The sequence below is a fragment of the Rhinoraja longicauda genome, chromosome 12 (genome assembly GCF_053455715.1).
Source record: "Rhinoraja longicauda isolate Sanriku21f chromosome 12, sRhiLon1.1, whole genome shotgun sequence".
In the NCBI taxonomy this organism is placed as follows: domain Eukaryota; kingdom Metazoa; phylum Chordata; class Chondrichthyes; order Rajiformes; family Arhynchobatidae; genus Rhinoraja; species Rhinoraja longicauda.
Genome location: NC_135964.1, coordinates 1,078,987 through 1,103,053, shown reverse-complemented (window position 1 = coordinate 1,103,053; position 24,067 = coordinate 1,078,987). Strand labels below are relative to the sequence as shown.

General features: G+C 43.3%; 1 protein-coding gene across 9 annotated transcripts in view; it reads left to right on the top strand.

The window, feature by feature from the left end:
- Positions 1 to 24,067, top strand: part of dmd (dystrophin) — a 1,595,363-nt gene that overhangs the window by 1,146,500 nt on the left and 424,796 nt on the right. For all 9 annotated transcript variants that reach the window (XM_078408877.1, XM_078408870.1, XM_078408878.1 and 6 more), the window contains 2 exons: positions 1,854 to 1,932; positions 21,653 to 21,891. In XM_078408877.1, the coding sequence (XP_078265003.1) occupies positions 1,854 to 1,932; positions 21,653 to 21,891 (318 nt within the window). The remainder of the gene's footprint in view (positions 1 to 1,853; positions 1,933 to 21,652; positions 21,892 to 24,067) is intronic.

The following is a 24,067-nucleotide window of genomic DNA, read 5'->3' as shown; positions in this document are numbered from 1 at the left end:
ATGTGGCCTGATATTGGGACCATGACCTTCTGCCATGTATTTTCAGCATGTACTTGTCAGTTAAGTATTCCAAACAAAGCAACATTTTGGGATATTCACTTCCAAGAACTGCAAAGGTAAGAGGTATAGCGTGAAGCAATTCTTGAATTTGCATTGCTTTCTCTATCTCAGCGAACCAAATGCGAGACCTCCTTCCTGAACATCACTTTCCTCTCACCACGTCAACACTACATCAGCCTGTTATTAGGTGGATTAATCATGCTGTCACCTCCAACCAATTGGAAGCAGGTGTTTGATGCCACTTTCCTGTGGAGATGTTTCACATTGTGCTAGGAACAGCTGCATCAGGCAACACCAACTGTTACTTCCTTCAGGAAAGAGATTTCAATTAATTTTCTAAAATGAACATTTCATGGATTCATTTCAAAAGTCTCCCCTTAAAGCTATAAAGTGAGAAAAAAACAAGTCACAAAGCACCAAGTGCTTTGCTGAAGCGGTCTTGCTGCAGATGAGGCCTCAGCTTGGCACTTGCTTCATTCTCATCCTGCAAAGCGGAGCTGGAACTATCAATGCAATTATGATAGATTATGGACGACACGGTAGCGCAGCGGTAGAGTTGCTGCTTTACAGCGAATGCAGCGCCGGAGACTCAGGTTCGATCCTGACTACGGGTGCTGCACTGTAAGGAGTTTGTACGTTCTCCCCGTGACCTGCGTGGGTTTTCTCCGAGATCTTCGGTTTCCTCCCACACTCCAAAGACGTACAGGTATGTAGGTTAATTGGCTGGGTAAATGTAAAAATTGTCCCTAGTGGGTGTAGGATAGTGTTAATGTACGGGGATCGCTGGGCGGCACGGACTTGGAGGGCCGAAAAGGCCTGTTTCCGGCTGTATAGATATGATGATATGATAGATAATTCTTTTCGGAATAATTCTTTAGTGATTGCACAATAAAAGAATGTGCTTTTAGATTTCAGTCATTTTTTTCCTTTGTGTTCCCTCTTTGCCGTCATCTATAAGGAACAGTTACTGTCAATTTGCCAATTGATATATTTTTAGAACTCATCTTGAAAATGTTCATATCTGTGCATTTAAATTCAGGAAGAGAAGTTGTCAAAACAGCAACAAGATTTGCACTCTGATTTTTTTCGAATGCAGGAGAAAAGCTCCTACCGTGATTTTATTTTTCACCTCCTGTCCATTTCCATGTTAAAATTTGAAGACTTGGAGAAAATGCAAAGGTAAAATAAAATAAAAAGGAAAGAAGTGGGAATGCTGGAATAAATAAAAATGCTTTAAATAATACACCTGGAATGAGAAAAAACTATTTAATGGTATTTTGAGTATTTATCTTCTGCCAATGAATAGCTGGAGTAATCCAAATTCAACGCCTTGAGAAAGTTTATAATGGGATGTAATACATTTGCATGAATCTGGTATTAATACTAATGTTGTTGCTATCCAGTATTTAGAAGCAGATTGTTTCCTGAAGTAATTATTATGGACAGGAAAAGAAGAGGTCATTAATTGTTTGCCACTTGCCGTCTCGTCGAACGATGGCTGGGGGCGACCACTGTGTTTGGTGGCCTTTGTGTGATGTGGGCTGTTGTGTTTACAGGTGAAATGGATGAAAGTGAAAATTTACCCCTGCAGAATACAACATCGGCAAACCTGGAATTATTGAATTAGAGGTTCTCTGAAACGAATCATTAGTAATGCTGCTATTTAATTTTTATTTCAGGGAAAGGGAACTGCTGTTTATAATTTGCAAATTATAGTTTGCAGGTGAGGAAGCATTAGAATACTTGCATTATAATACCAGCTCATTCAGCTTTGTGCTTTTAATTTATCTTAGGGAAAAATTGACAACCTAAATTCTGACTGGAAGACAATCAACAAATTATTGTACGAACTGAAACAAAGGCATCAATCTGGTAAGTGAATTTACTTATTATTTGGTTTGGGAATGGTATACATTAATCTTTGGATGATCATGTTGTTCTTGCTAATGTATCAATTGAATAATATTTAGGTTTTGAATAAGAATCCCTGTTAAGCATCAGTACTCATAGATTTACAGCAATTTTGCTCTAATAATGAGTTGAGTTGAGTGGAGAATCATACATAATCTCAGTCTATCAATTCTTTCAACCCAATTCCAAACTGCAATATGAACCCATTCATGGCTTGTGGCAAATCACTGATCAAAATTAATTTATGTTTTATTATGATAGTGTTGATCAGATGAAAATGAGTCAGCCTACATTATCCTATGAAGTGTTTTCTTAACTTGACTAGTGAACAATTTTCTTTGTTTTTTTTCTCCTTGGGCCAATGGACCCCTTAAAAATTCATGCCAGGGTGACTGGAAAACCTGTGTATTCATTTTAAAAGTGATTTAAAATCTTGGTAAGATTGGATTTTTATTGCAAGGGATTATTCAGAATTGAATCTCATCAGCAGCATGGGTGGCAGGGTGGTGCAGCGGTAGAGTTGCTGCCTTACAGCGCTTGCAGCGCCAGAGACCCAGGTTCCATCCTGACTCCGGGTGCATGTCTGTACGGAGTTTGTACGTTCTCCCCGTGACCTGCGTGGGCTTTCTCCGAGACCTTCGGTTTCCTCCCACACTCCGAAAACGTACAGGTTTGTGGGTTAATTGCACTTGGTATAAATGTAAAAAATTGCCCCTAATGTAGGAGAGTATTAATAGGCGGGGATTGCTAGTCGGTGTGGACTCAGCGGGACGAAGGGCCTGTTTCCGTGCTATATCACTAAACTAAACTAAAATCAGCTTTTTATCTCGGTCGGGATTCTATATGTGGACCCTTTTTCCAACGTGTCTGCTGTAAAAAACATTGATGCGATTACTTTAATGACGTAAAGCATTCCAAGCAGTTTGCGTGCATCTTCGTGTGCCGTGTGAGTCTGAACCCACTGGACAATCTTGGACTTATGGCTCCTTGGATTCAAGGGGGATGGTACAGAATGCAGGACAGTTAATCAGGTGGATTTCATTCATTGGACTTGTGTAACTGCATAAATAAAGTGCACTCCTCCATGTGATCCTGTAACTTGGGCTGTTGCCTATCTTGGAAGAACTTGTATAAACTGGCTTTATTATTGTTACATTAAAGTAACGTTTACGTATTTTGGATTGAAGCACTCTCCCTGTATCTATGTGTTTGGCAGTTCGATTTCCTACGAGGGAAGGATCTGAATTATTTTCCCAGCTTAACTATAACATAATGCTCCTCATTGCAATCTTACTGGAGTGCATAACCTTATACGTTCCAACGTGAAACTCAATTTTCCATGTTTTTGCCCACTTACTCAGCCTATCTGTATCCTAGTGCAGTAAACGTCCAAATGTCCTCACCCCAACATGCCCACCCATTTCATGCCATTGGCAAATGTGTAGGCCTTACATTCCACCCCCACCGTTATGACATTTATTAGTCATAACTAATTGAGAGCCAAAAACGAAACCAGTGACACTGCAGTAATTATATCCTAGCCTGAAAGAGACGTGTTGATTCTAACTCGTTCTGTTCAATTTAGAGGCCTCTTGTCCGTCTCACAATACCATAAGCTTTTACATTTTGCACCCTCTGGTACTGGCTGGAACCAGCCTGCCTTTCACACGATCAACATATCCAAGACTTTGTTGCTTATGGTGGCAATTATCCCTTCATACAGTTTGAAGCTAGCACATCGATATTCATGGAATATCCTGAAACCATGAACTGCAGATCTTGGTTTAGAGAACAAAACACAAAGTGCTGGAGTAACTCAGCAGGTCAGGCAGCATCCCCAGAGAACCTGCTTAGGTGACGCTGTGGGTCCGGACCCTTCTTCAGACTGATTGTAGGGTTGGGGAAAGAAAGCTGGAAGAGAGTTGGGGCAGGACAAAACATTAGGCGAACACAGGCAAAAGAGGGCTTTGATAGGTAAATGGTTGGGTGAAGGCCAGAGCTGAAATAACAATGTAGAAGGCAAAAGGATTGAGGAGTTGTGAATTGTGAAGCCAGAGGAAGGAATGCAAGTAGAGGGGGAGGGGAGAAATAGGTGCAAGTCCAGGTGGGGCATGGGGGTGAGGGGTATGTGAGGTGAGGGGAAAAAGAGAAGGGGGCGGGATGGGATCATTCATTCTGGCACCCGTCCATCTGCGGGAGATGATGATGCAGCTTGGCATTGTCCTGCTTGGAGAGGGGGATTGTTCATCTGTGGTCACATCTCACTGTGCCCAGCAAGGATGAAGTGTCCTCTCCATTTGATTTGGCCGCTGAGCCTGGGCAGGTAAATGGGAATACAAACTTGCCCAGCATCTGCATTCCCCTCTCCACCTGGTAGGCTGATTCCAGAGGAACGGCGTGGCTGCTATGTCTGGGGCTACTCGGTTGCAGGAGTTGCCGGAAGGCGGACGCACGAGGGATCAGCCGACCGTCTCTAGGGACTCCAGCTTCAGTGCCTTTGTCTGTCCTGAGCGTTACCCACAAGGCAGCAGGGTGATATTTAACCCATAGCTGGGACCATAGTGTCGCACCTCTGGGGGCCAGAGTTCCTCCCAGATCCCCGCGCAGTTTAGCCTGGGACTGAAGGTGGCCGCAGTTACCATGTGTTGCCATGAGGAGGCACTGCGAGAGTCTGGATGATGCAGAGGTGATGTACTGGCAGGGGCAGGCTTACCCACTCCGCTCCCTTTTTCACAAAATTTGCTAGCCAGCGGCATCTGGATTTATACCAGGGCACTAGACACATGCAACACCCTGTGGCTCATGCCACCAGGATAATAGAGGTTACATAAAATTGGAGAATTCAATGTTCATACTGTTGTCTTCATACAAATCTATAGATGATTGCAATCAAGCCATCCACAGAGCACAGAGTTAACATTGAGTGCAGGTGAAAGTCTTATTAAATATAGCGGGTTGTAAGCTACCCAAGCTGAATATGAGGTACTGTCCCTCCACATTGCGTGTGACCTGACCCTGTCAATAGAAGAGGCCCAGGCAGAAAGGTCAATGTGGGAATAGGAAGGGGAGTAACTAACAAGACACCAGGACAGCTAGTTGGACTGAGTGCAAGTATTCGGCCACACGATCGACAAGTCTGCGCTTGGTCATGTCGATGTACAGGAGGAGGCCACTTTGGGACCAACAGATTTGAGATATTTGCAGTGTTCACAACAGCCGATATGATAGTGGCATTTAGGAGCCTTTAACATAGGCACACAAATAAGCAAGGAATGGTAGGCATACTATTCACGTGCAGGCATATGAGAATAGTTTATCTTGGCATCATGATCGTCACTGACTTTGTGGACTGAAGGACATGCTCCTAGGCTGTACTTTTCTATCTTCTACCATGAAGAACAATGAAGCTATTCATTTAACTTACCTGTCAGATCCTCGTTTCCAGGATTATTTCCCCAATCTCACTGCCTACTGTAAGTCTCCCACTATTCTCTTCACTATCCTCTTCCTTTTTGCACATCCATAGAAACCATTGCTGGTTTATTTAATTTTACTCATCAGTTTTCTCTCATCATCACTTTTTGCCCTTCCATGTTAAGTTGTTTTATTCTCTCCCTGCTGGTACTTGTAAAATTTCCAGTTAGCTGGTCTCCCACTCGCCCTTTCCACTTTGTATGCTCTCACCGTTGATATAATAGTTCCCTTCATCCCTTTTGTGAAACACAGTTGGATCATCATTCTACTGAGATCTCTCTTTTTAATTTCTGATGAGCATTATGAACTAGCAGTTTAAATCTCATCCATGGACCTATCCGTAAATCTATTTACCCATTCGACACCAGACAACTCTCCTTTCAAACTATTTTGTTTGCCTTTATTTAAGTTGAGGACTTCAATTATGGACCCTTGGTGTTTACCCTCAAATTGGTTTAGTTTAGTTTAGAGATACAGCACGGAAACATGCCCTTCAGCCCACCGAGTCTGTACTGACCAGCGATCCCCACACACTAACTTCACACACCAGGGACAATTTTATATTTATACCAAAGCCAATTACTTGCAAGCTTGTACGTCTTTGGAGTGTGGGAGGAAACTGAAGATCTCGGTGAAAACCCATGCAGGTCACAGGGAGAACGTACAAACTCCGTACAGACAGCACCCATAGTCGGGATCGAACCAGGATCTCTGGTGCTGTAGGGCAGTAGTTCTGCCGCTATGCCACCATTATTATATCCAGGATTCTATTATCTTGTGATCACCACTCCCTTTGGAGTCTGTAACCACTGCAAGTTTTATTCATCTTTACTCATTACACATGATCAAATCTCATCTAGCTCATTCCCTGATGGGTCTGTAGAAATATGTTGGAAGAAACAATCCTGCATGCATTCCGCACATTTCTCTTTCATGGCATCCTTTCTAATTTGAACAGTCCAATCAATAAGGTAATTACATTTCCCCCCTTCCATGTCTTTGATATTTTTCCAGTCACTCTTTTCTTTCTCAAGAAGCAATGTATTTGGGACCTAACAACCACTTTTCATTATTACCACTCTAACCAAATTCCACGTCACAATGCACTCACTCAGTGCCACACTGATATCTTTGATTAATAAAGTAACCCCACCAACTCTCCCTTTTTGCCTATTCTTTTGGATTTCTGAGTGCCCTGAAATGCTGAGTCTTCAGTCCTAGTTGGCCTCAAACTGTATGTCTGGAGTAGTTATTCGATCATGCTCAGACAGCACTAAAACAGGCTCTTCAGCTTAACTAGTCCATGCTTAGTTTTGTTTAATTTAGTTCATTAATATTGTCACGTGTTTTGTGGTACAGTGAAAACCTTTTATTTGTGTGCTATCATTCAAAAACCATAGGTGATTACACAGTGCACAGATAAGGGGGATAACATTTAGTGCAAGATAAAGTCTGAATAAAGATAGTTCAAACGTCTCCAATTAAACAGATGGGAGGGCAGAACCACACTCTCGCTGATGAGAGAACCGTTCAATTGTCTGATAACAGCTGGAAAGCTGTCCCTGAATCTGGAGGTATGTGTTTTCAAAGTGCACCTCTTGCCTGATGGGAGAGGAGGGAGTGACCGAGGTGAGACTGGTCCTTGATTACGTTGGCAGACTTGCCGGCGCAGTGTGAAGTGTAGGTGGAGTCCATGGAAGGAAGGTTTTGATGGTGTGGGCTGTGTCCACAACTCTGCAATTTCTTGTGGTCTTGGATAGAGCTGTTCCCACACCATGCTGTTTCTCCCTCGTTCTTGTGTGCCACCACTCTCTCAGTTTTTGTCCATTTAGTAAATGTCTCATCACTAGAACTCCCTTCCCTCTCCTTAATTGGTGGATCAGTTTGACCTTAATTGCTGCAAATCAATGTTTTACAGTTTTGATATCAGTGAATATTTTCACTGTAGCAAAACAACACAGGCATTGATTTTCAAATTTGTGTCAACCTTTTAGTTTACTACCTGTGAACTATCCCTTTTTCTAACAAAAAAATTTGAAGTACAGTGTTTACCCAATGTGTGGGTAAGACTTCCATTCCCACTAATTGAGGACTGTAAAGCTCATAATGTTTAATGCTTGAAGCTCGGCACCCAGGCAGCATCTAGGTTGAATTATATGTTTCATTGCTGGACCTTACAATGTCAAGTCAAGTCAATTTTATTTGTATAGCACATTTAAAAACAACCCACGTTGACCAAAGTGCTGTACATCTGATTAGGTACTAAGGAAAAAAATGAAACATACAGTAGCACGCAAACAGTTCACAGCGCCTCCTCAATGAGCCTCAAACGCTAGGGAGTAGAAATAGGTTTTGAGCCTGGACTTAAAGGAGTCGATGGAGGGGGCAGTTCTGATGGGGAGAGGGATGCTGTTCCACAGTCTAGGAGCTGCAACCGCAAAAGCGCGGTCACCATCACAATGGGGAGACAGTGCCTTGCTCCCAGCTGTTGATAATGAAGAGCAGAGGGAGAATTGGAAAAATAGGATCATATCCCTGGGAGCTGGCAAGGAGCTAGTTGGCCGAATGGCCTCCAGTGCCGCAACAAACATAGGATGCAAGGTTACCTGAGGAAAGTGATTGTGCAGTTTAAATGCAGCAGAAATTTTTGAATTTTCAGTCTTTATTATATTGCAGTTTAGACTTTTAGACTTTAGACTTTAGAGATACAGCATGGATAAAGCCGTTTGGCCCACCGAGTCCGCGCCGACCAGCGATCACCCCATGTACTAGCCCTATCCTACACACTAGGGACAACTTTATAATTTTTACCAAAGCCCACGTCTTTGGGATGTGGGAGCAAACCGGAGCACCTGGAGAAAACCCATGCGCTCACAGGGAGAAGGTACAAATTCTGTACAGACTGGACCCATAGTTAGGATCGAACTGTAAGGCACTGTAAGGTCTCCAGAGCTGTAAGGCAGCAGCTCTACCGCTGCACCATTGTGCTGCCCATATCATGAGTGGCCCAGATGAGAGACACTGGCTTCCGATATCTGGGATAATTACATTTGGGGCCCTTGTGTGAAAGGATGTGAAACCGTGCATGTGGGAGAAGGAGAATCCTTTACCACTTTTAATTGGCCTTCAGGCTGTCACAGCCACTCTGAGAACAATCACAGCCACTCTGAGAGACTGAGCATTGTTTTAATGTTCATGCTATTGCTATGATCTGAAAGAGATCCATGCTGCAGAATAGACAAGTGATTTAAGGTACAATAGTTAATGAACAATGGAGTTTCAGTGCAACATTTTTAAAATTGTATTATGGTAAATTTTAAGACAATTGTTTTCATAAAAGACCTAGAAATTAGGTTAGATGGGATCTTAGAAATGTCTGTTGCTGACATTGGCTTAAGACAAGACAAGACAAGACAAATGCTTAAAATATTTATGTGAAATTCTTCTGCCTAGTCGCAGCCTGTTTATCTTAAATGGATTTTTGTCAATGCCAAATCAGTGGGCAAAGTCTAGTCAGGAAGATTCTTTAAATGAATGTTCAATGCAGTGGCATGATATGCTTGTTATCTGTTATTTTAGGCAGCGGTATCGATAGTTTCTAGGTTATCAGTTTAATGAGAAAAATAATGCAGCTTTAAATCTGTCTACTATATTGATATTGCTGTTTACTCCAGATTGCAAATAAAAGTAGCACCGTTGGTACATTGAATGGGCTGTGGCTTCAATGCCAGGAGCAGCTGATTTGAAATAAATAATTGCATGTTGTATTGTCTCGTGGCATTCTCAGTATTTTGACTAAATGGGAGTGACAGAAACAAACAGCTGCACACAATGCACTGCAGGCAAATCAATACTGGTCACCAAAGATTATTTCACAATTAGCTTTATCTTGAATATACATTGGTTCATTATTCAGAATGTCAATGGAGGAGGAGGAGTGAATAAGCTACTGGTGTCGGCCCAAATAGCCACAGTCCCGAATATCTTTGTTGCAAGGAATAGTACATTGAAACTGATAATCCACCATTATTCATGTCAGACTGCCAGATTTTATTGAATATAACACCAATTAAAATTCCACAGAGTTGTAATTCCCATTTTTTTAAAAAGATTGCATAGTCATATCATTACATCTCTAACGTATCTGGTAAACTTGAAAGAGAGTCGGGGAAATGGGAATCCAGACAGTTTAAAGGAAGTGTAGAAACGCAGGGTCACGGTGAGTGTAAAGAGGTCGTGAAAACTGCACTCAATGAACTAGGTGCTGAACCATCAGGATTTCTGAACAATTGGACAAAAGATTATTGGACTTTTATACACTATCATATTCCAAATGGTAGCAATACTAGCAACCGAGATCAAAGTGTTTATAAAATGTGTAGGAAGGAACTGCAGATGCTAGTTTAATCCGAAGATAGACACAAAATGCTGGAGTAACTCAGCGGGACAGGCAGCATCTCTGGAGAAAAGGAATGGGTGATGTTTCGGGATGAGATCCTTCTTCAGTCTATACCAGTCTCTTATTCACTCCTTCTCCACCATTAACATTCTAAATAATGAACCAATGTACTTTCAAGATAAAGACTGAAGAAGGGTCTCGACCCAAAACGTCTCCCATTCCTTCTCTCCAGAGATGCTGCCTGAGTTACTCCAGCATTTTGTGTCTATCTTCGAAGAGTTTATAGAAGGTATAATCGAATAGCATTACTGATTTATATTTCATATTAACAATGAAGAATAAAGTAATGTGGAATCTCTTCAAATAGATTAAAGCTTTAAATGAAAGTAGACATCAAAGTCAAGGGCCTGTCCCACTTAGGCAATCATTTTGGCGACTGCCGGTGACTGTCAAAGTCGTAGCAGATCGCCAAACTTTTCTTTTGCCTAACGACAATGACCACGACAATGCCAAGTCAGGTCGAGATTACAGCGTCTTCTGAAACATCGCGAAAATTCCCACGCTGTCAATGCTTCTCCGGCGTCCTGGTTTTCGCTGAAAGGAGGGAGAGAGAAAACGGGAAATTATAGACCAGTTAGTCTGACATCAGTGGTGGAGAAGATGCTGGAGTCAATTATAAAAGACGAAATTGCGGAGCATTTGGATAGCAGTAACAGGATCGTTCCGAGTCAGCATGGATTTACGAAGGGGAAATCATGCTTGACTAATCTTCTGGAATTTTTTGAGGATGTAACTAGGAAAATTGACAAGGGAGAGCCGGTGGATGTGGTGTACCTCGACTTTCAGAAAGTCTTCGACAAGGTCCCACATAGGAGATTAGTGGGCAAAATTAGAGCACATGGTATTGGGGGTAGGGTACTGACATGGATAGAAAATTGGTTGGCAGACAGAAAGCAAAGAGTGGGGATAAATGGGTCCCTTTCAGAATGGCAGGCAGTGACTAGTGGGGTACCGCAAGGCTCGGTGCTGGACCGCAGCTATTTACAATATACATTAATGACTTGGATGAAGGGATTAAAAGTACCATTAGCAAATTTGCAGATGATACAAAGCTGGGTGGTAGTGTGAACTGTGAGGAACTTGCTATGAGGTTGCAGGGTGACTTGGACAGATGCAGTTTAATGTAGATAAGTGTGAGGTTATCCACTTTGGTGGTAAGAATAGGAAGGCAGATTATTATCTGAATGGTGTCAAGTTAGGAAAAGGAGACGTACGAGATCTGGGTGTCCTAGTGCATCAGTCACTGAAAGGAAGCATGCAGGTACAGCAGGCAGTGAAGAAAGCCAATGGAATGTTAGCCTACATAACAAGAGGAGTTGAGTATAGGAGCAAAGTGGTCCTTCTGCAGTTGTACAGGACCCTAGTGAGACCGCACCTGGAGTACTGTGTGCAGTTTTGGTCTCCAAATTTGAGGAAGGATATTCTTGCTATTGAGGGCGTGCAGCGTAGGTTTACTAGGTTAATTCCCAGAATGGCGGGACTGTCCTATGTTGAAAGGCTGGAGCGACTAGGCTTGTATACACTGGAATTTAGAATGATGAGAGGGGATCTTATCTAAACATATAAGATTATTAAGGGGTTGGACACGTTAGAGGCAGATAGCATGTTCCCAATGTTGGGGGAGTCCAGAACCAGGGCCCACAGTTTAAGAGTAAGGGGTAGGCCATTTAGAACGGAGATGAGGAAAAACTTTTTCAGTCAGAGTTGTAAATCTGTGGAATTCACTGCCTCAGAAGGCAGTGGAGGCCAATTCTCTGAATGCATTCAGGAGAGAGCTAGATAGAGCTCAAGGATAGCTGAGTCAAGAGGTATGGGGAGAAGGCAGGAACAGGGTACCGATTGAGAATGATCAGTCATGATCACATTGAATGGTGGTGCGGGCTCAAGGGGCCGAATGGCCTCCTCCTGCACCTATTGTTTATTGTCTATTTTCTATTGAAATCACCGACAAGTCGGTAAGTACTTGAGAGTTTTGAACTATAACACCTTGTATGGGTTACTTAAAAACCAAGCTTCACTGTAACAAGGAATAAACCGGATTTACTTCCAGTTTACTAATAGCTGTATTTAAAAAAATAATTTAAAAAGTGGTTCAGTGGATTTTTGTGAAAAGTGTGTGGGCATTCTTTGAAAATGTAAGGGAGATGCATATCTGGTTTCTGGGTTGCATATCTGGGTTTGGAGCCCACTTTAAATGTAATGGCTGAGGCCAAAAACATCACGGAAATTTCCACGCTTACCTGACCGTCAAACTGTCGCCTCCAATCTACCTGTCACATGTCCTGACGGTAAATAAATTGGTTAAACACAAGCATTTTATGGTATTTTGAAATGACTTTACTTATTTTAATATTATGTGCTTCTAAATGCATCTAAGAGAACCTATCAAACCTGGGGACAGCATGTGACAGCGCCCGCAATAAGCAACGATACCTGGCGACAAGCCAGCTGTCGCCGAGAGATTTTCAAACCGTTTGATTTCTCAGCGACGCGCCGAGATCTACTGCGATTTTTGGAAGACTCCTCACGATCATGCACGCGACACCCCGGCGAACTGTCGGCGACAGCCTAGTCACCGACAGTCGCCTTAAAATCGCCTAAGTGGGACAGGCCCTTTAGTGACACCAAAGATTCTGGCAGTAAACAGAATTCAATAGACCCACCTTGAATAAAAAAGTCAAAAGACTAATTTTAACTTGTAATGAATCTCCTGCTTCGAGGAGATGCACGTTTTAGCATTCACTTGTGAGACTTCAAATTGAATCATACACATTTGATGAATGGTTTTCAAGGTCAGGATCTAGTCTATTGAGGTTTTTTTTCTCCCAATTTCACTAACCAGAGATACAAGCTGAAATATAAACTTGCATAATAGAGCTTTCAGCCAAATATTAAAAATAACCTGAAGCTCCAGATTCGGGAACAGTTTCTTCCCAGCTGTTCTCATGCAATGGAACGGTCCTCTCATCAGCTGCAGTGCGGCCCTGACCTCCCATGTACTTCATGAAGACCTTTGCACTTTCTTTAATGGGACTTATTGGATTTCAATGTTATATCTTTGCATTAAATATTCTACCCTTTGTCCTTGATCTTTGCACTGCGAATGGCTTGTTGATATTCACGTAGTCTTTTACTGGATAGCATTGAAGACAAAAGCTTTCCGCTGTACCTCGATGAATGAGTCAGTAATAAACTAAAGGTAACCATTCAAAATATGCGTCGTAGAAGAGATTGGATCTGAAAAGGGCCTGCGTTAACATATTTCCTGTTTCATTAAAGTGAGGGACGGAATATTTTAATATGAAATGGAATATTTCCTGCTGTGTTTTTGTTGTGGTGAGCTGAGAAGGTGGAGGTTTCGATTGGAGGGAAATGGAGTCTTACTGATTACATTTGATTAATTCGACAATGCAACCTCGATCTTTAAACTCTTCAAAGTCACTGGTTTATGTTACCTCACTCACACAGAAGGTGAGAATGTTATTTCAGTGATTGGGGTACACTTGGGCCACGATTGATGGTGATATTAGGGTCAAATATAAAAATCAGAATCTCCTATGTTACCTGACAGAAATAGCTTGTACCCCAATCAAACATGTGTGTACGAGTTGTGTATGAAGGAACTGCAGATGCCGGTTTAAACCAAAGATAGACACAAAATGCCAGAGTAAGTCTGTGGGACAGGCAGCATCTCTGGAGAGAAGGAATGGGGGACATTTCGGGTGAAGAAGGGTCTTGACCTGAAGCGTCACCCATTCCTTCTCCCCAGAGACGTTGCCTGTCCCGCTGAATTACTCCAGCCTTTTGTGTCGATGTATGTAAGAGTTCATACATATCATTAAGACCAGTCGTGCAGAAAGGATCTTCACACAGTGTATCTTGGGGTTCCAGTCTCTTTGAACTTGTGAGCTAGGCAGCCAAACATTGAAGTGATACTATTTCCCCCTCCCCCACCTTTTCCCTCTCTTCCCTGGCTTTGTCCCATCTGGATAGGCACCCATTTCTCCCTTTCCCCATCCCACTGTCCGCCTTCCACCTGCCTTCACATTTCACCCGTCTTCTATCATCTTCTAATCTCGCACTTTTTGTTTTTCTCTTGCCTTTGTCCAATTGTCTGCCAATCAATGCCCCATCTCCTCTGTATCCACCTATCACTTGCCTGGCTTTGACCCACCCCCACCTCTCTTCCAGCTTTCTCCATTCTCACTGCTCATTTCATGAATCCAAGATCAGGGCAGCTAGCACACCTCGGGAGATTTATAATGGCACATTGTTATATCATATCATATCATATCATATCATATATATACAGCCGGAAACAGGCCTTTTCGGCCCACCAAGTCCGTGCCGCCCAGCGATCCCCGTACACTAACACTATTCTACACCCTCTAGGGACAATTTTTACATTTACCCAGTCAATTAACCTACATACCTGTACGTCTTTGGAGTGTGGGAGCAAACCGAAGATCTCGGAGAAAACCCACGCAGGTCACGGGGAGAACGTACAAACTCCTTACAGTGCAGCACCCGTAGTCAGGATCGAACCTGAGTCTCCGGCGCTGCATTCGCTGTAAAGCAGCAACTCTACCGCTGCGCTACCGTGCCGCCTCATTGTTTTGTTCCTCCTGGTGTATGAATGATGATCCTCCAAGTATCTTTCATCTTTCCAAAAAAAATGAAGCTCTATAGAATTGCAACTGTGAACAAAATGCCAGACTTTGGGTGAATTGTCTTGACTAAAAATCAAATTTAAGGTCAGCCAAACCCAGGATCTGATAAATGGTGAAGAAAACTCTTGGTACATCTCTTGCCAATCCAAATTTACAGTAGATTTTACAAATCTGAGGTGGGAGGTCAAATGTAAGACGAAAGTATCCAGTTAATGGCAAGACCCTTAACAGCATTAATACACAGAGGGACCTTTGGGTGATTTTCGTGTAGGAAGGAACTGTAGATGCTGGTTTACACTGAAGATGGACACAAAATACTGGAGTAACTCAGCAGGACAGGCAGCATCTCTGGAATGGGTGACGTTTCGGGTCGAGACCCTTCTTCAGAGTCAGGGGAGAGGGAGACTAGAGATATGGAAGGGTGAGGTGTGAAAACGACTGATCAAAGCAGATGGTGCTCGGGTAATTTTGTTTACTTTGGTTCAGAGATGCAGCATTGGCACAGCCCCTTCAGCCCACCGAGTCCATGCCAACCAGCGATCCCCGTACACTAGCACTATCCTGCACACGAGGGACAACGTCACAATTTTTACCGAAACCAATTAACTGACGAACCTGTATGCCTTTGGAGTGTGGGAGGAAACCAGAGCACTGAGGGAAATACCATGTGGTCACAGGGAGAACGTACAAACTCCGTGCAGAAAGCACCCATAGTCAGGAACGAACCCGGGTCTCTGGCTCTCTGCCGCTTCGCCATTGTGCCACCATGGACAAAGGCGAGAGATGATATAAAGACTGAAGACCATCAGATAGGAGATAAGAGGTGTGAAATGCAAAGCCAGAGGGAGAGATATAAAGCAACATGAAATGTCTTGTGTGAACTTGTTAGTATTTCTAAAAATATTCAAGTGATAGGAATCTATTTCATGACAGTTTTGGGAAAATTTCAGCTTACAGACAATCAAAAGCATCAGGAGGTCAGATACAGAATGGCATGGTTAGAGAAGAGAAGCAACCACACCTGTTCTTGGCTCTTTCTCACCATTTTCTCACAGCTTGTGTGTTCGCAGTTCCTTGGTTCTGTCAGGCAACGCTGCGATATTAAACTTTTGCCACCTTATAGATTTGTGCGTTTACAGTACGGTTGGCCAGTCAAGTTATTGTGGGGACAAACACTTCCTCAAGATCTTGTCACACTCCTCCAAATATATTAGGGGGATATGGGCCAAAGGCGGGTGAATGGGACTAACTTAGGTGGAGCATTTTGGTTGGTATGTGTAAGTTGGGCTGACATACCATGTTTATGTGCTTGTCAGAATTTAGCCAGTTACACAGAGGTGAATGGTAGAAATTGCAACTGAAATGATCTTAAAAGCTTTAAAATGATTTTTTTTCCATTATATTCTAAGTGAGAAGAACGATTCTTCATATTGATTTGGACAGATCAGATGCTGTTGAGACAGATGTTTTTTTACATTCCAATGGGTACTTCAGTGACTTAATCTAGATCTTTGTGGAGTGAATATGAACATTGATTATTGCATTGTGTTTATTTATATTTTTCAATTTTCTACTTGACTGGGGAATAGTGCTTCAGCTGCTAACAGCCCTCTGTGGATGATGCCCTTGGAAATTGAGAAAAACAGCATCAAACATTTTGTTGATTTTAACGGAACTGCTGACCGGAAAATGAATCTTTACTCAAGAGCACCTAGCTGCTGTGTTTGTTAATGAACTTGAGTGAAGGTCCATCTGCCATTCATCTCTCCCATGTCCCTCATCTATTCAGCCATCGCGTGCCAGTTACTTGTTTTCACCCAACAAACAGCTAACAACAGTTTCCTTTATCATCGTTACTTTTTGGCCTATCTCATTCATTGTGCTATATCTCTACATCATCATCCATATCTCTCATTTCCCTTTTCCTTGACTAGTCTGAAGAAGGGTCTTGACCCGAAACATCACCCATTCCTTCTCTCCAGAGATGCTGCCTGTCCCGCTGAGTTACTCCAGCACTTTGTGCCTATCTTCGATTTAAACCAGCATCTGCAGTTCCTTCCTATACATTTTGTCCTTCCCCTTCTCTCTTTCCCAGCTTTCTTCCCCCCCACTACAATCAGTCTGAAGAAAAGTCCCGACCCAAAATGTTGCTTGCCCATTCCCTCCACAGGTATTGCCTGACCCGCTGAGTTCCTCCAGCACATTATGTTTTGCTTAAGGTCGAGATTATGTTGGATCCATGCCATACTTCAATAGCACAATCCTCCGCGTGCCAGCCATGATGTCCAGAGACCTTTGTATGCTAACAAGCGATCAGAGAGATAGAAATAGTAAAAGACAATTCAACAAATTAAATATCTTAGCATTGGTTTGGATAGCTCTTTGTGGGTATCAGAAGCTCAGATAGGGCACTGGGTTCCAGGCTAGTTGGCTTAGTCTAGGATGCTGGGTCGGGTTAGAAATGGACCCGACCCGAAACGTCTGAAGAAGGATCCCGGCCTGAAACGTCGCCTATCCATGTTCTCCAGAGAAGGTGCCTGATGCTGAGTTCTTCCAGCATTTTGTGTCTTTTTTTGTCAACCAGCATCTGCAGTTCCTTCTTGCTACAGAAATGGACTTCTGCTCCGTCTTGTGGATCTGGTGGAGAACCCTGCCATCCATCTGACTCTCGGACAGTGGTCAAGCTAACAAGTCAGCCCAGACCCTCACCAATCCCGTTCCTTAAATCAGTTCCAGTAAATCCTTTGGGGTTGGAGAGCAATTCTTGGGGAGGAGCAAAATTGGAGTACTGTGAGGAAATTTGTACTGTGAGCAAATTTGGGCCCCATGTCTGAGAAAAGAAGTGTTGGCTCTGGAGAGGGTCCAGAGGAGGTTTACAAGAATGATTCCAGGAATGAGTGGGTTAGCATATGATGAGCGTTTGGCAGCACTGGGCCTATACTATAGACAATAGACAATAGACAATAGGTGCAGGAGTAGGCCATTCAGCCCTTCGAGCCAGCACCGCCATTCAATGCGATCATGGCTGATCACTCTCAATCAGTACCCCGTTCCTGCCTTCTCCCCATACCCCCTCACTCCGCTATCCTTAAGAGCTCTATCCAGCTCTCTCTTGAAAGCATCCAACGAACTGGCCTCCACTGCCTTCTGAGGCAGAGAATTCCACACCTTCACCACTCTCTGACTGAAAATGTTCTTCCTCATCTCTGTTCTAAATGGCCTACCCCTTATTCTTAAACTGTGGCCCCTTGTTCTGGACTCCCCCAACATTGGGAACATGTTTCCTGCCTCTAACGTGTCCAATCCCCTAATTATCTTATATGTTTCAATAAGATCCCCCCTCACTAGTGTTTAGAAGGATGAGGGGGACCTCATTGAAACTTACAGAATAATGAAAGGCCCGGATAGAGTGGATGTAGAGAGGATGTTTCCACTGCTGGGAGAGTAGGACCAGAGGTCATAACCTCAGAATTAATGGGCGCTCTTTTAGAAAGGAGGTGAGGAGGAACTTCTTTAGTCAGAGGGTGGTTAATTTGTGGAACTCATTGCCACAGAGGGCAGTGGAGGCCAAGTCGGTGGATATTTTTAAGGCAAATTCTTGATTAGAACGGATGTCATGGGTTATAGGGAGATGGCAGAAAAATAGGATTAGGAGGCAGAGATCAGCCATGGTTGAATGGCAGAGTGGACTCGATGCTCCGAATGGGCTCATTCTACTCCTATAACTTGTGAATGTGAACTTGTGAAAACGGTTTCCATCACATTTTTGCATTGTGATATTGTGACATTGTGATGGAAGTTACAGGTGGTGGCATCAGATGTGGCACAGTGTTCGTTTGACATCGCTCACACATTGCTGTGTGTGTATAATGCGCACAAGAACACTGAAGAAGCTCTGTGGGAGAATTTCAGGCTTGTTCCAGCATTGTTTAAATGCTGAGTTACTGCCAAGAGTCCAAGATTCCATCCACATCCAGATTAAGTGTGGCCTTTAAATGCCATTCATTACTGATTGAACCACCAAGCTTTTCACTGTACCTTGGTAAACTAAACAAAACTACACTCAACTAAACCCCACTCTCATCAGACCTTGCTGGTGATGCCCCACCTGATCATCTGGTACGTCCACCAACAGTAGCAGTCTGAACATTTTGCAAACTCTTTATCTTGATGCACCTCACAATAATCTGCTTGATGACTCCCCGCTTAATCTGCTTGAGCAGCTCTCCCAAATCTCTCTGAGCCCCTTGCTTCCATCAATGGTACCTCACTTCCTTTATGATGTATGAAATTGCTGAGGATCGTGGATTAAGGGCCTCTTCTATCAGTTAGGTTACTCTCGGCCTCGTGCTCTCAAATGTCAGCAGTCCTTCAGCAGCAGGACATACTCCCCACTACCCTCAACCCCTCTCTGAATTACGTGGCGTTAATGGTAATAACTAAAAGCAAATTAAGACGTTTGTCTGGAAAACCTTGAGGTGACTGGTGTTTGCTCCAAATGTTGAGCCTTGTCATTCTGAAGAAGGGTCTCAACCTGAGACGTCACCCATTCCTTCTCTCCAGAGATGCTGCCTGTCCCGCTGAGTTACTCCAGCACTCTGTGAAACGTCACCCATTCCTTCTCTCCAGAGATGCTGCCTGTGCCACTGAGTTACTCCAGCACTCTGTGAAACGTCACCCATTCCTTCTCTCCAGAGATGCTGCCTGTGCCACTGAGTTACTCCAGCACTCTGTGAAACGTCACCCATTCCTTCTCTCCAGAGATGCTGCCTGTGCCACTGAGTTACTCCAGCACTCTGTCTTTCTTCCATATTCATGTGCCTTGTTCTGCCAGTTCATTATATTTCTGATACTGGAAATGATGAATACCATGAAGATGACGTGAAAGTTTAAATGACTAAGAGGAATCCCTTTGACTATCACATTATATTAGTCAGCCAGAAATTTGGACAGAAGAATGGCAGATATGCTTCAGTTCTGGCAATTGCTTTTTTTTGGGATGTCAAATTAGGGGAGGAAATGCACAGAAAATGGTGGAGCCCAAATGAGTGTTGATGAGCACAGGGTTATTGGTGTATGTCTGTAGATCTCTGAAAGTAACAGCACAGGGAGATTGGTGTGATGAAGAATTCACAGGGGAAGCTTGCCTTCGCTTATCAGCTGTGGCAATCAACATAAAGAGCAGGGAGGCCATGTTCTAACTTTATAAAACATTGGTTTTGCACAAGCAATATTGTGTGCAGTTCTGGTCACCACACGATAGGAAGGATGTGAGTGCATTGGTGAGGTTGCAGAGGAGATTCCTCAGGATCTTGCCTGGATTGGAGCACTTAAGTGAGAACAAGAGACGGGGTAGGTCAGGTCAGGTTTGTTTTCCCTGGAGCAAGAGGTGACCTGATGCAGGTATACAACGAGGGGGTGGATCATAAGATTTATTTTCCTTCATCAGGGTGTCTCAAACAATGAGGGTCAGGAATAAAATTAGAGGTTTAGAGGGGATCTGAAGGAAATTAGTTCGCACAGGAAGTGGGCAGAATCTCAAACATGCTGCCTAAGGAGGTAATGGAGGCAGTAAGTCACAATATTTAAGCATTATCTTAACTAGTCAAGGCTACAGTTCAAATGGAGGTAAGTGCAACGAGTATAGATAAGTGCAATGGTAAGCATGGACATATTGGGCCAAAGAACCTGCTTCTGTGCAGTGTGTGACCAGTCTGTGCTCTGTGACCATTGAATTTCAAGAGACAAGTATTTATTGTCATGTATCCAGAAACAGGAGCACAACATTTCCCCCTGTATGTAAACATGTGTAGGAAGGAACTGAAGATGCTGGTTTACACCAAAGATAGACACAAATTGCTGGAGTAACTCAGCGAGACAGACAGCATCTCTCGAGAGAAGGAATGGGTGACAATTCGGGTTGACACCCTTCAGTCTGAGAGACAGTGGAGAGGAAAACAAGAGATATCAAAGGATACAGAGAGAATGTAAGGTGTGAAAAGGGCAGATCAAAGCAGATGATCAGGGAAATGTGGAACAGTTCATTGGTGGTTATGGGGAAGGTGACAACAAGGCATACAAACAGTTAAATTAATCAGGAGGACGGTGAAACTAGTCGGAGAACTCGGATGGGAGAGGGACAGATAGAGAGGAAAAGCAAGGGTTACTTGGTTAGAGAAATCAATATTCATACATAGTACTGGGTAAACACCATGATAAACAATAAAAAAAGAGGCTCAATATAGAAAAAAAACAATAATAATAATAATGCAAAGACAAAAACAATGCCCCCAAGTCTCTGTGGTTGGGAGCTTGGTTGGAGGTTGTAGTGTTTACTAGCCAGACTGCTGTTGGGAAGAAGCTGCTCATGAACCTGGACCTTACCGTTTTCAGGCTCCTGTACCTTCACAAGGCCGAACACAGCGTCTCAGTGCTTTACAAGTTAAGTCATGTTTATGTATTGGAGTTTTTGGTTTGAGTTGGAGTGGGAGCGAAGATTCAGAGGATGCGATCTGGTTACATTGGACTTAAAATCTCATTTCCCAGTGTGGTATCCACACACCTTGGTTGCCTTGCCACTTGTTGAGCAGAATAGACTTTTTTTAATCACATGGCATCTGATGTTCAAATGAAATTGTAAGGTTCTCCAGAGCAGCTGCTGGTCTATATCGAGCCAAGCCATATGGCTATTGTAAACCGAGGGTTATACCTGCTCTGACGCATGGCAGGAGGAACTGCAGTTAAATATTCCTGTGTGACAGATGATGGGCTAATTTGTGTGATATTTCAGGATTCACTTGATTTGACTTCAGGTTAATTATATCGAGGTATTAAAAAGTAGTTGTTGGATGCACATAAAAGTGTTCAATCGCATGTTTGCTACGGAACTTTGATTAAACAGCTAATTGACAATGGTTGTGTTTGCCTCCCTGTTGTCTCCAATCTTTGCAACAAATGTATTGAGTCCAAGCATTTCTGTAGTAATTCTCCAGAAGTGAAATGATAAATTGTGCATAGAAATGAGAATGCAGAGCAGAAAGATCTTGCACTGATGAACATGTTATTCTCTCTTCCTTAGTTTCAACCACACCGCAAGCAGTTACCGTGGTGACACAGATGCCCGTTACCACGGAAACATCCTTCACAAAGTTCGACATGCCATCCTCTTTGCTCATGGATGTCCCAGCTCTGGCTGACTTCAACAAGGCCTGGGTGGAACTGACCGACTGGCTTTCATTGCTGGATAGGGTGATCAAGTCTCAGCTTGTCACGGTGGGAGATGTCGAAGAAATCAATGACATGATCATAAAACAAAAGGTACACGCTCAAACCTCTACTCTTGCAATTCCTGTCATCATAGCACGTGTTAATGGGTTGCTGTCTAATCAATAGACAAGCAATTCAAAAGCAGGCTGAACAATTTGTATGGTAATAGAGTCGAAGTAAATGCAGTGGCTGTGTTAATACAGCAATCCCTGAAGCACCAGATATGTTCAAGTCGCACTTGACATCCAAGTCTGACTTAGATAATTGCTGGAGAGTAGCCTTATAATGGCTATATAAGTGGCCTCTGGATGTGATGTAACTCGACTTTCAGAAAGCCTTCGACAAGGTCCCATATAGGAGATTAGTGGGCAAAATTAGAGCTCATGGTATTGGAAGTAGGGTACTGACATGGATAGAAAATTGGTTGGCAGACAGAACGCAAAGAGTGGGGATAAATGGGTCCCTATCAGAATGGCAGGCAGTGATTAGTGGGGTACCGCAAGGCTCGGTGCTGGGACCGCAGCTATTTACAATATACATTAATGACTTAGATGAAGGGATTAAAAGTACCATTAGCAAATTTGCAGATGATACAAAGCTGGGTGGTAGTGTGAACTGTGAGGAAGATGCTATGAGGTTTCAGGGTGACTTGGACAGGTTGTGTGAGTGGGTAATGCAGTTTAATGTGGATAAGTTTATCATATCATATCATATATCTACAGCCGGAAACAGGCCTTTTCGGCCCTCCAAGTCCGTGCCGCCCAGTGATCCCCGTACATTAACACTATCCTACACCCACTAGGGACAATTTTTACATTTACCCAGCCAATTAACCTACATACCTGTACGTCTTTGGAGTGTGGGAGGAAACCGAAGATCTCGGAGAAAACCCACGCAGGTCACGGGGAGAACGTACAAACTCCTTACAGTGCAGCACCCGTAGTCAGGATCGATAAGTGTGAGGTTATCCACTCTGGTGGTAAGAATAGGAAGGCAGATTATTATCTGAATCGTGTCAAGTTAGGAAAAGGGGACGTACAACGAGATCTGGGTGTCCTAGTGCATCAGTCACTGAAAAGAAGCATGCAGGTACAGCAGGCAGTGAAGAAAGCAAATGGAATGTTAGCCTTCATAACAAGAGGAGTTGAGTATAGAGCAAAGATGTCCTTCTGCAGTTGTGCAGGGCCCTAGTGAGACCGCACCTGGAGTACTGTGTGCAGTTTTGGTCTCCAAATTTGAGGAAGGATATTCTTGCTATTGAGGCAGTTTACTAAGTTAATTCCCGGAATGGCGGGACTGTCATATGTTGAAAGATTGGAGCAACTAGGCTTGTATACACTGGAATTTAGAAGGATGAGAGGGGATCTTATCGAAACATATAAGATTATTAAGGTAGAGTTGCTGCTTTACAGCGAATGCAGCGCCGGAGACTCAGGTTCGATCCTGACTATGGGTGCTGCACTGTAAGGAGTTTGTACGTTCTCCCCGTGACCTGCGTGGGTTTTCTCCGAGATCTTCGGTTTCCTCCCACACTCCAAAGACGTACAGGTATGTAGGTTAATTGGCTGGGTAAATGTAAAAATTGTCCCTAGTGGGTGTAGGATAGTGTTAATGTGCGGGGATCGCTGGGCGGCACGGACTTGGAGGGCCGAAAAGGCCTGTTTCCGGTTGTATATATATGATATGATATGATGATATTAAGGGGTTGGACACGTTAGAGGCAGGAAACATGTTCCCAATGTTGGGGGAGTCCAGAACAAGGGGCCACAGTTTAAGAGTAAGGGGTAGGCCATTCAGAACAGAGATGAGGAAAAACTTTTTCAGTCAGAGAGTTGTAAATCTGTGGAATTCTCTGCCTCAGAAGGCAGTGGAGGCCAATTCTCTGAATGCATTCAGGAGAGAGCTAGATAGAGCTCTTAAGGATAGAAGTGTCAGGAGGTATGGAGAGAAGGCAGGAACGGGGTACTGATTGTGAATGATCGGCCATGATCACATTGAATGGTGGTGCTGCCTCGAAGGGCCGAATGGCCTACTCCTGCACCTATTGTCTATTGTCTATTATTGGCGTGCTTTACTGGAGAAGTGTTTCAAGAACTGGCTCTGCACTTGTGTCCTGAAGTGCATTGCTATGAATCTGCCCTACTTGTGCTACCAAATGGATTTCACATCTGCAAGGATATTAATCTGGTTAATTTTATTGATTTAATTTCTGGGTGCTTAGCCTAAT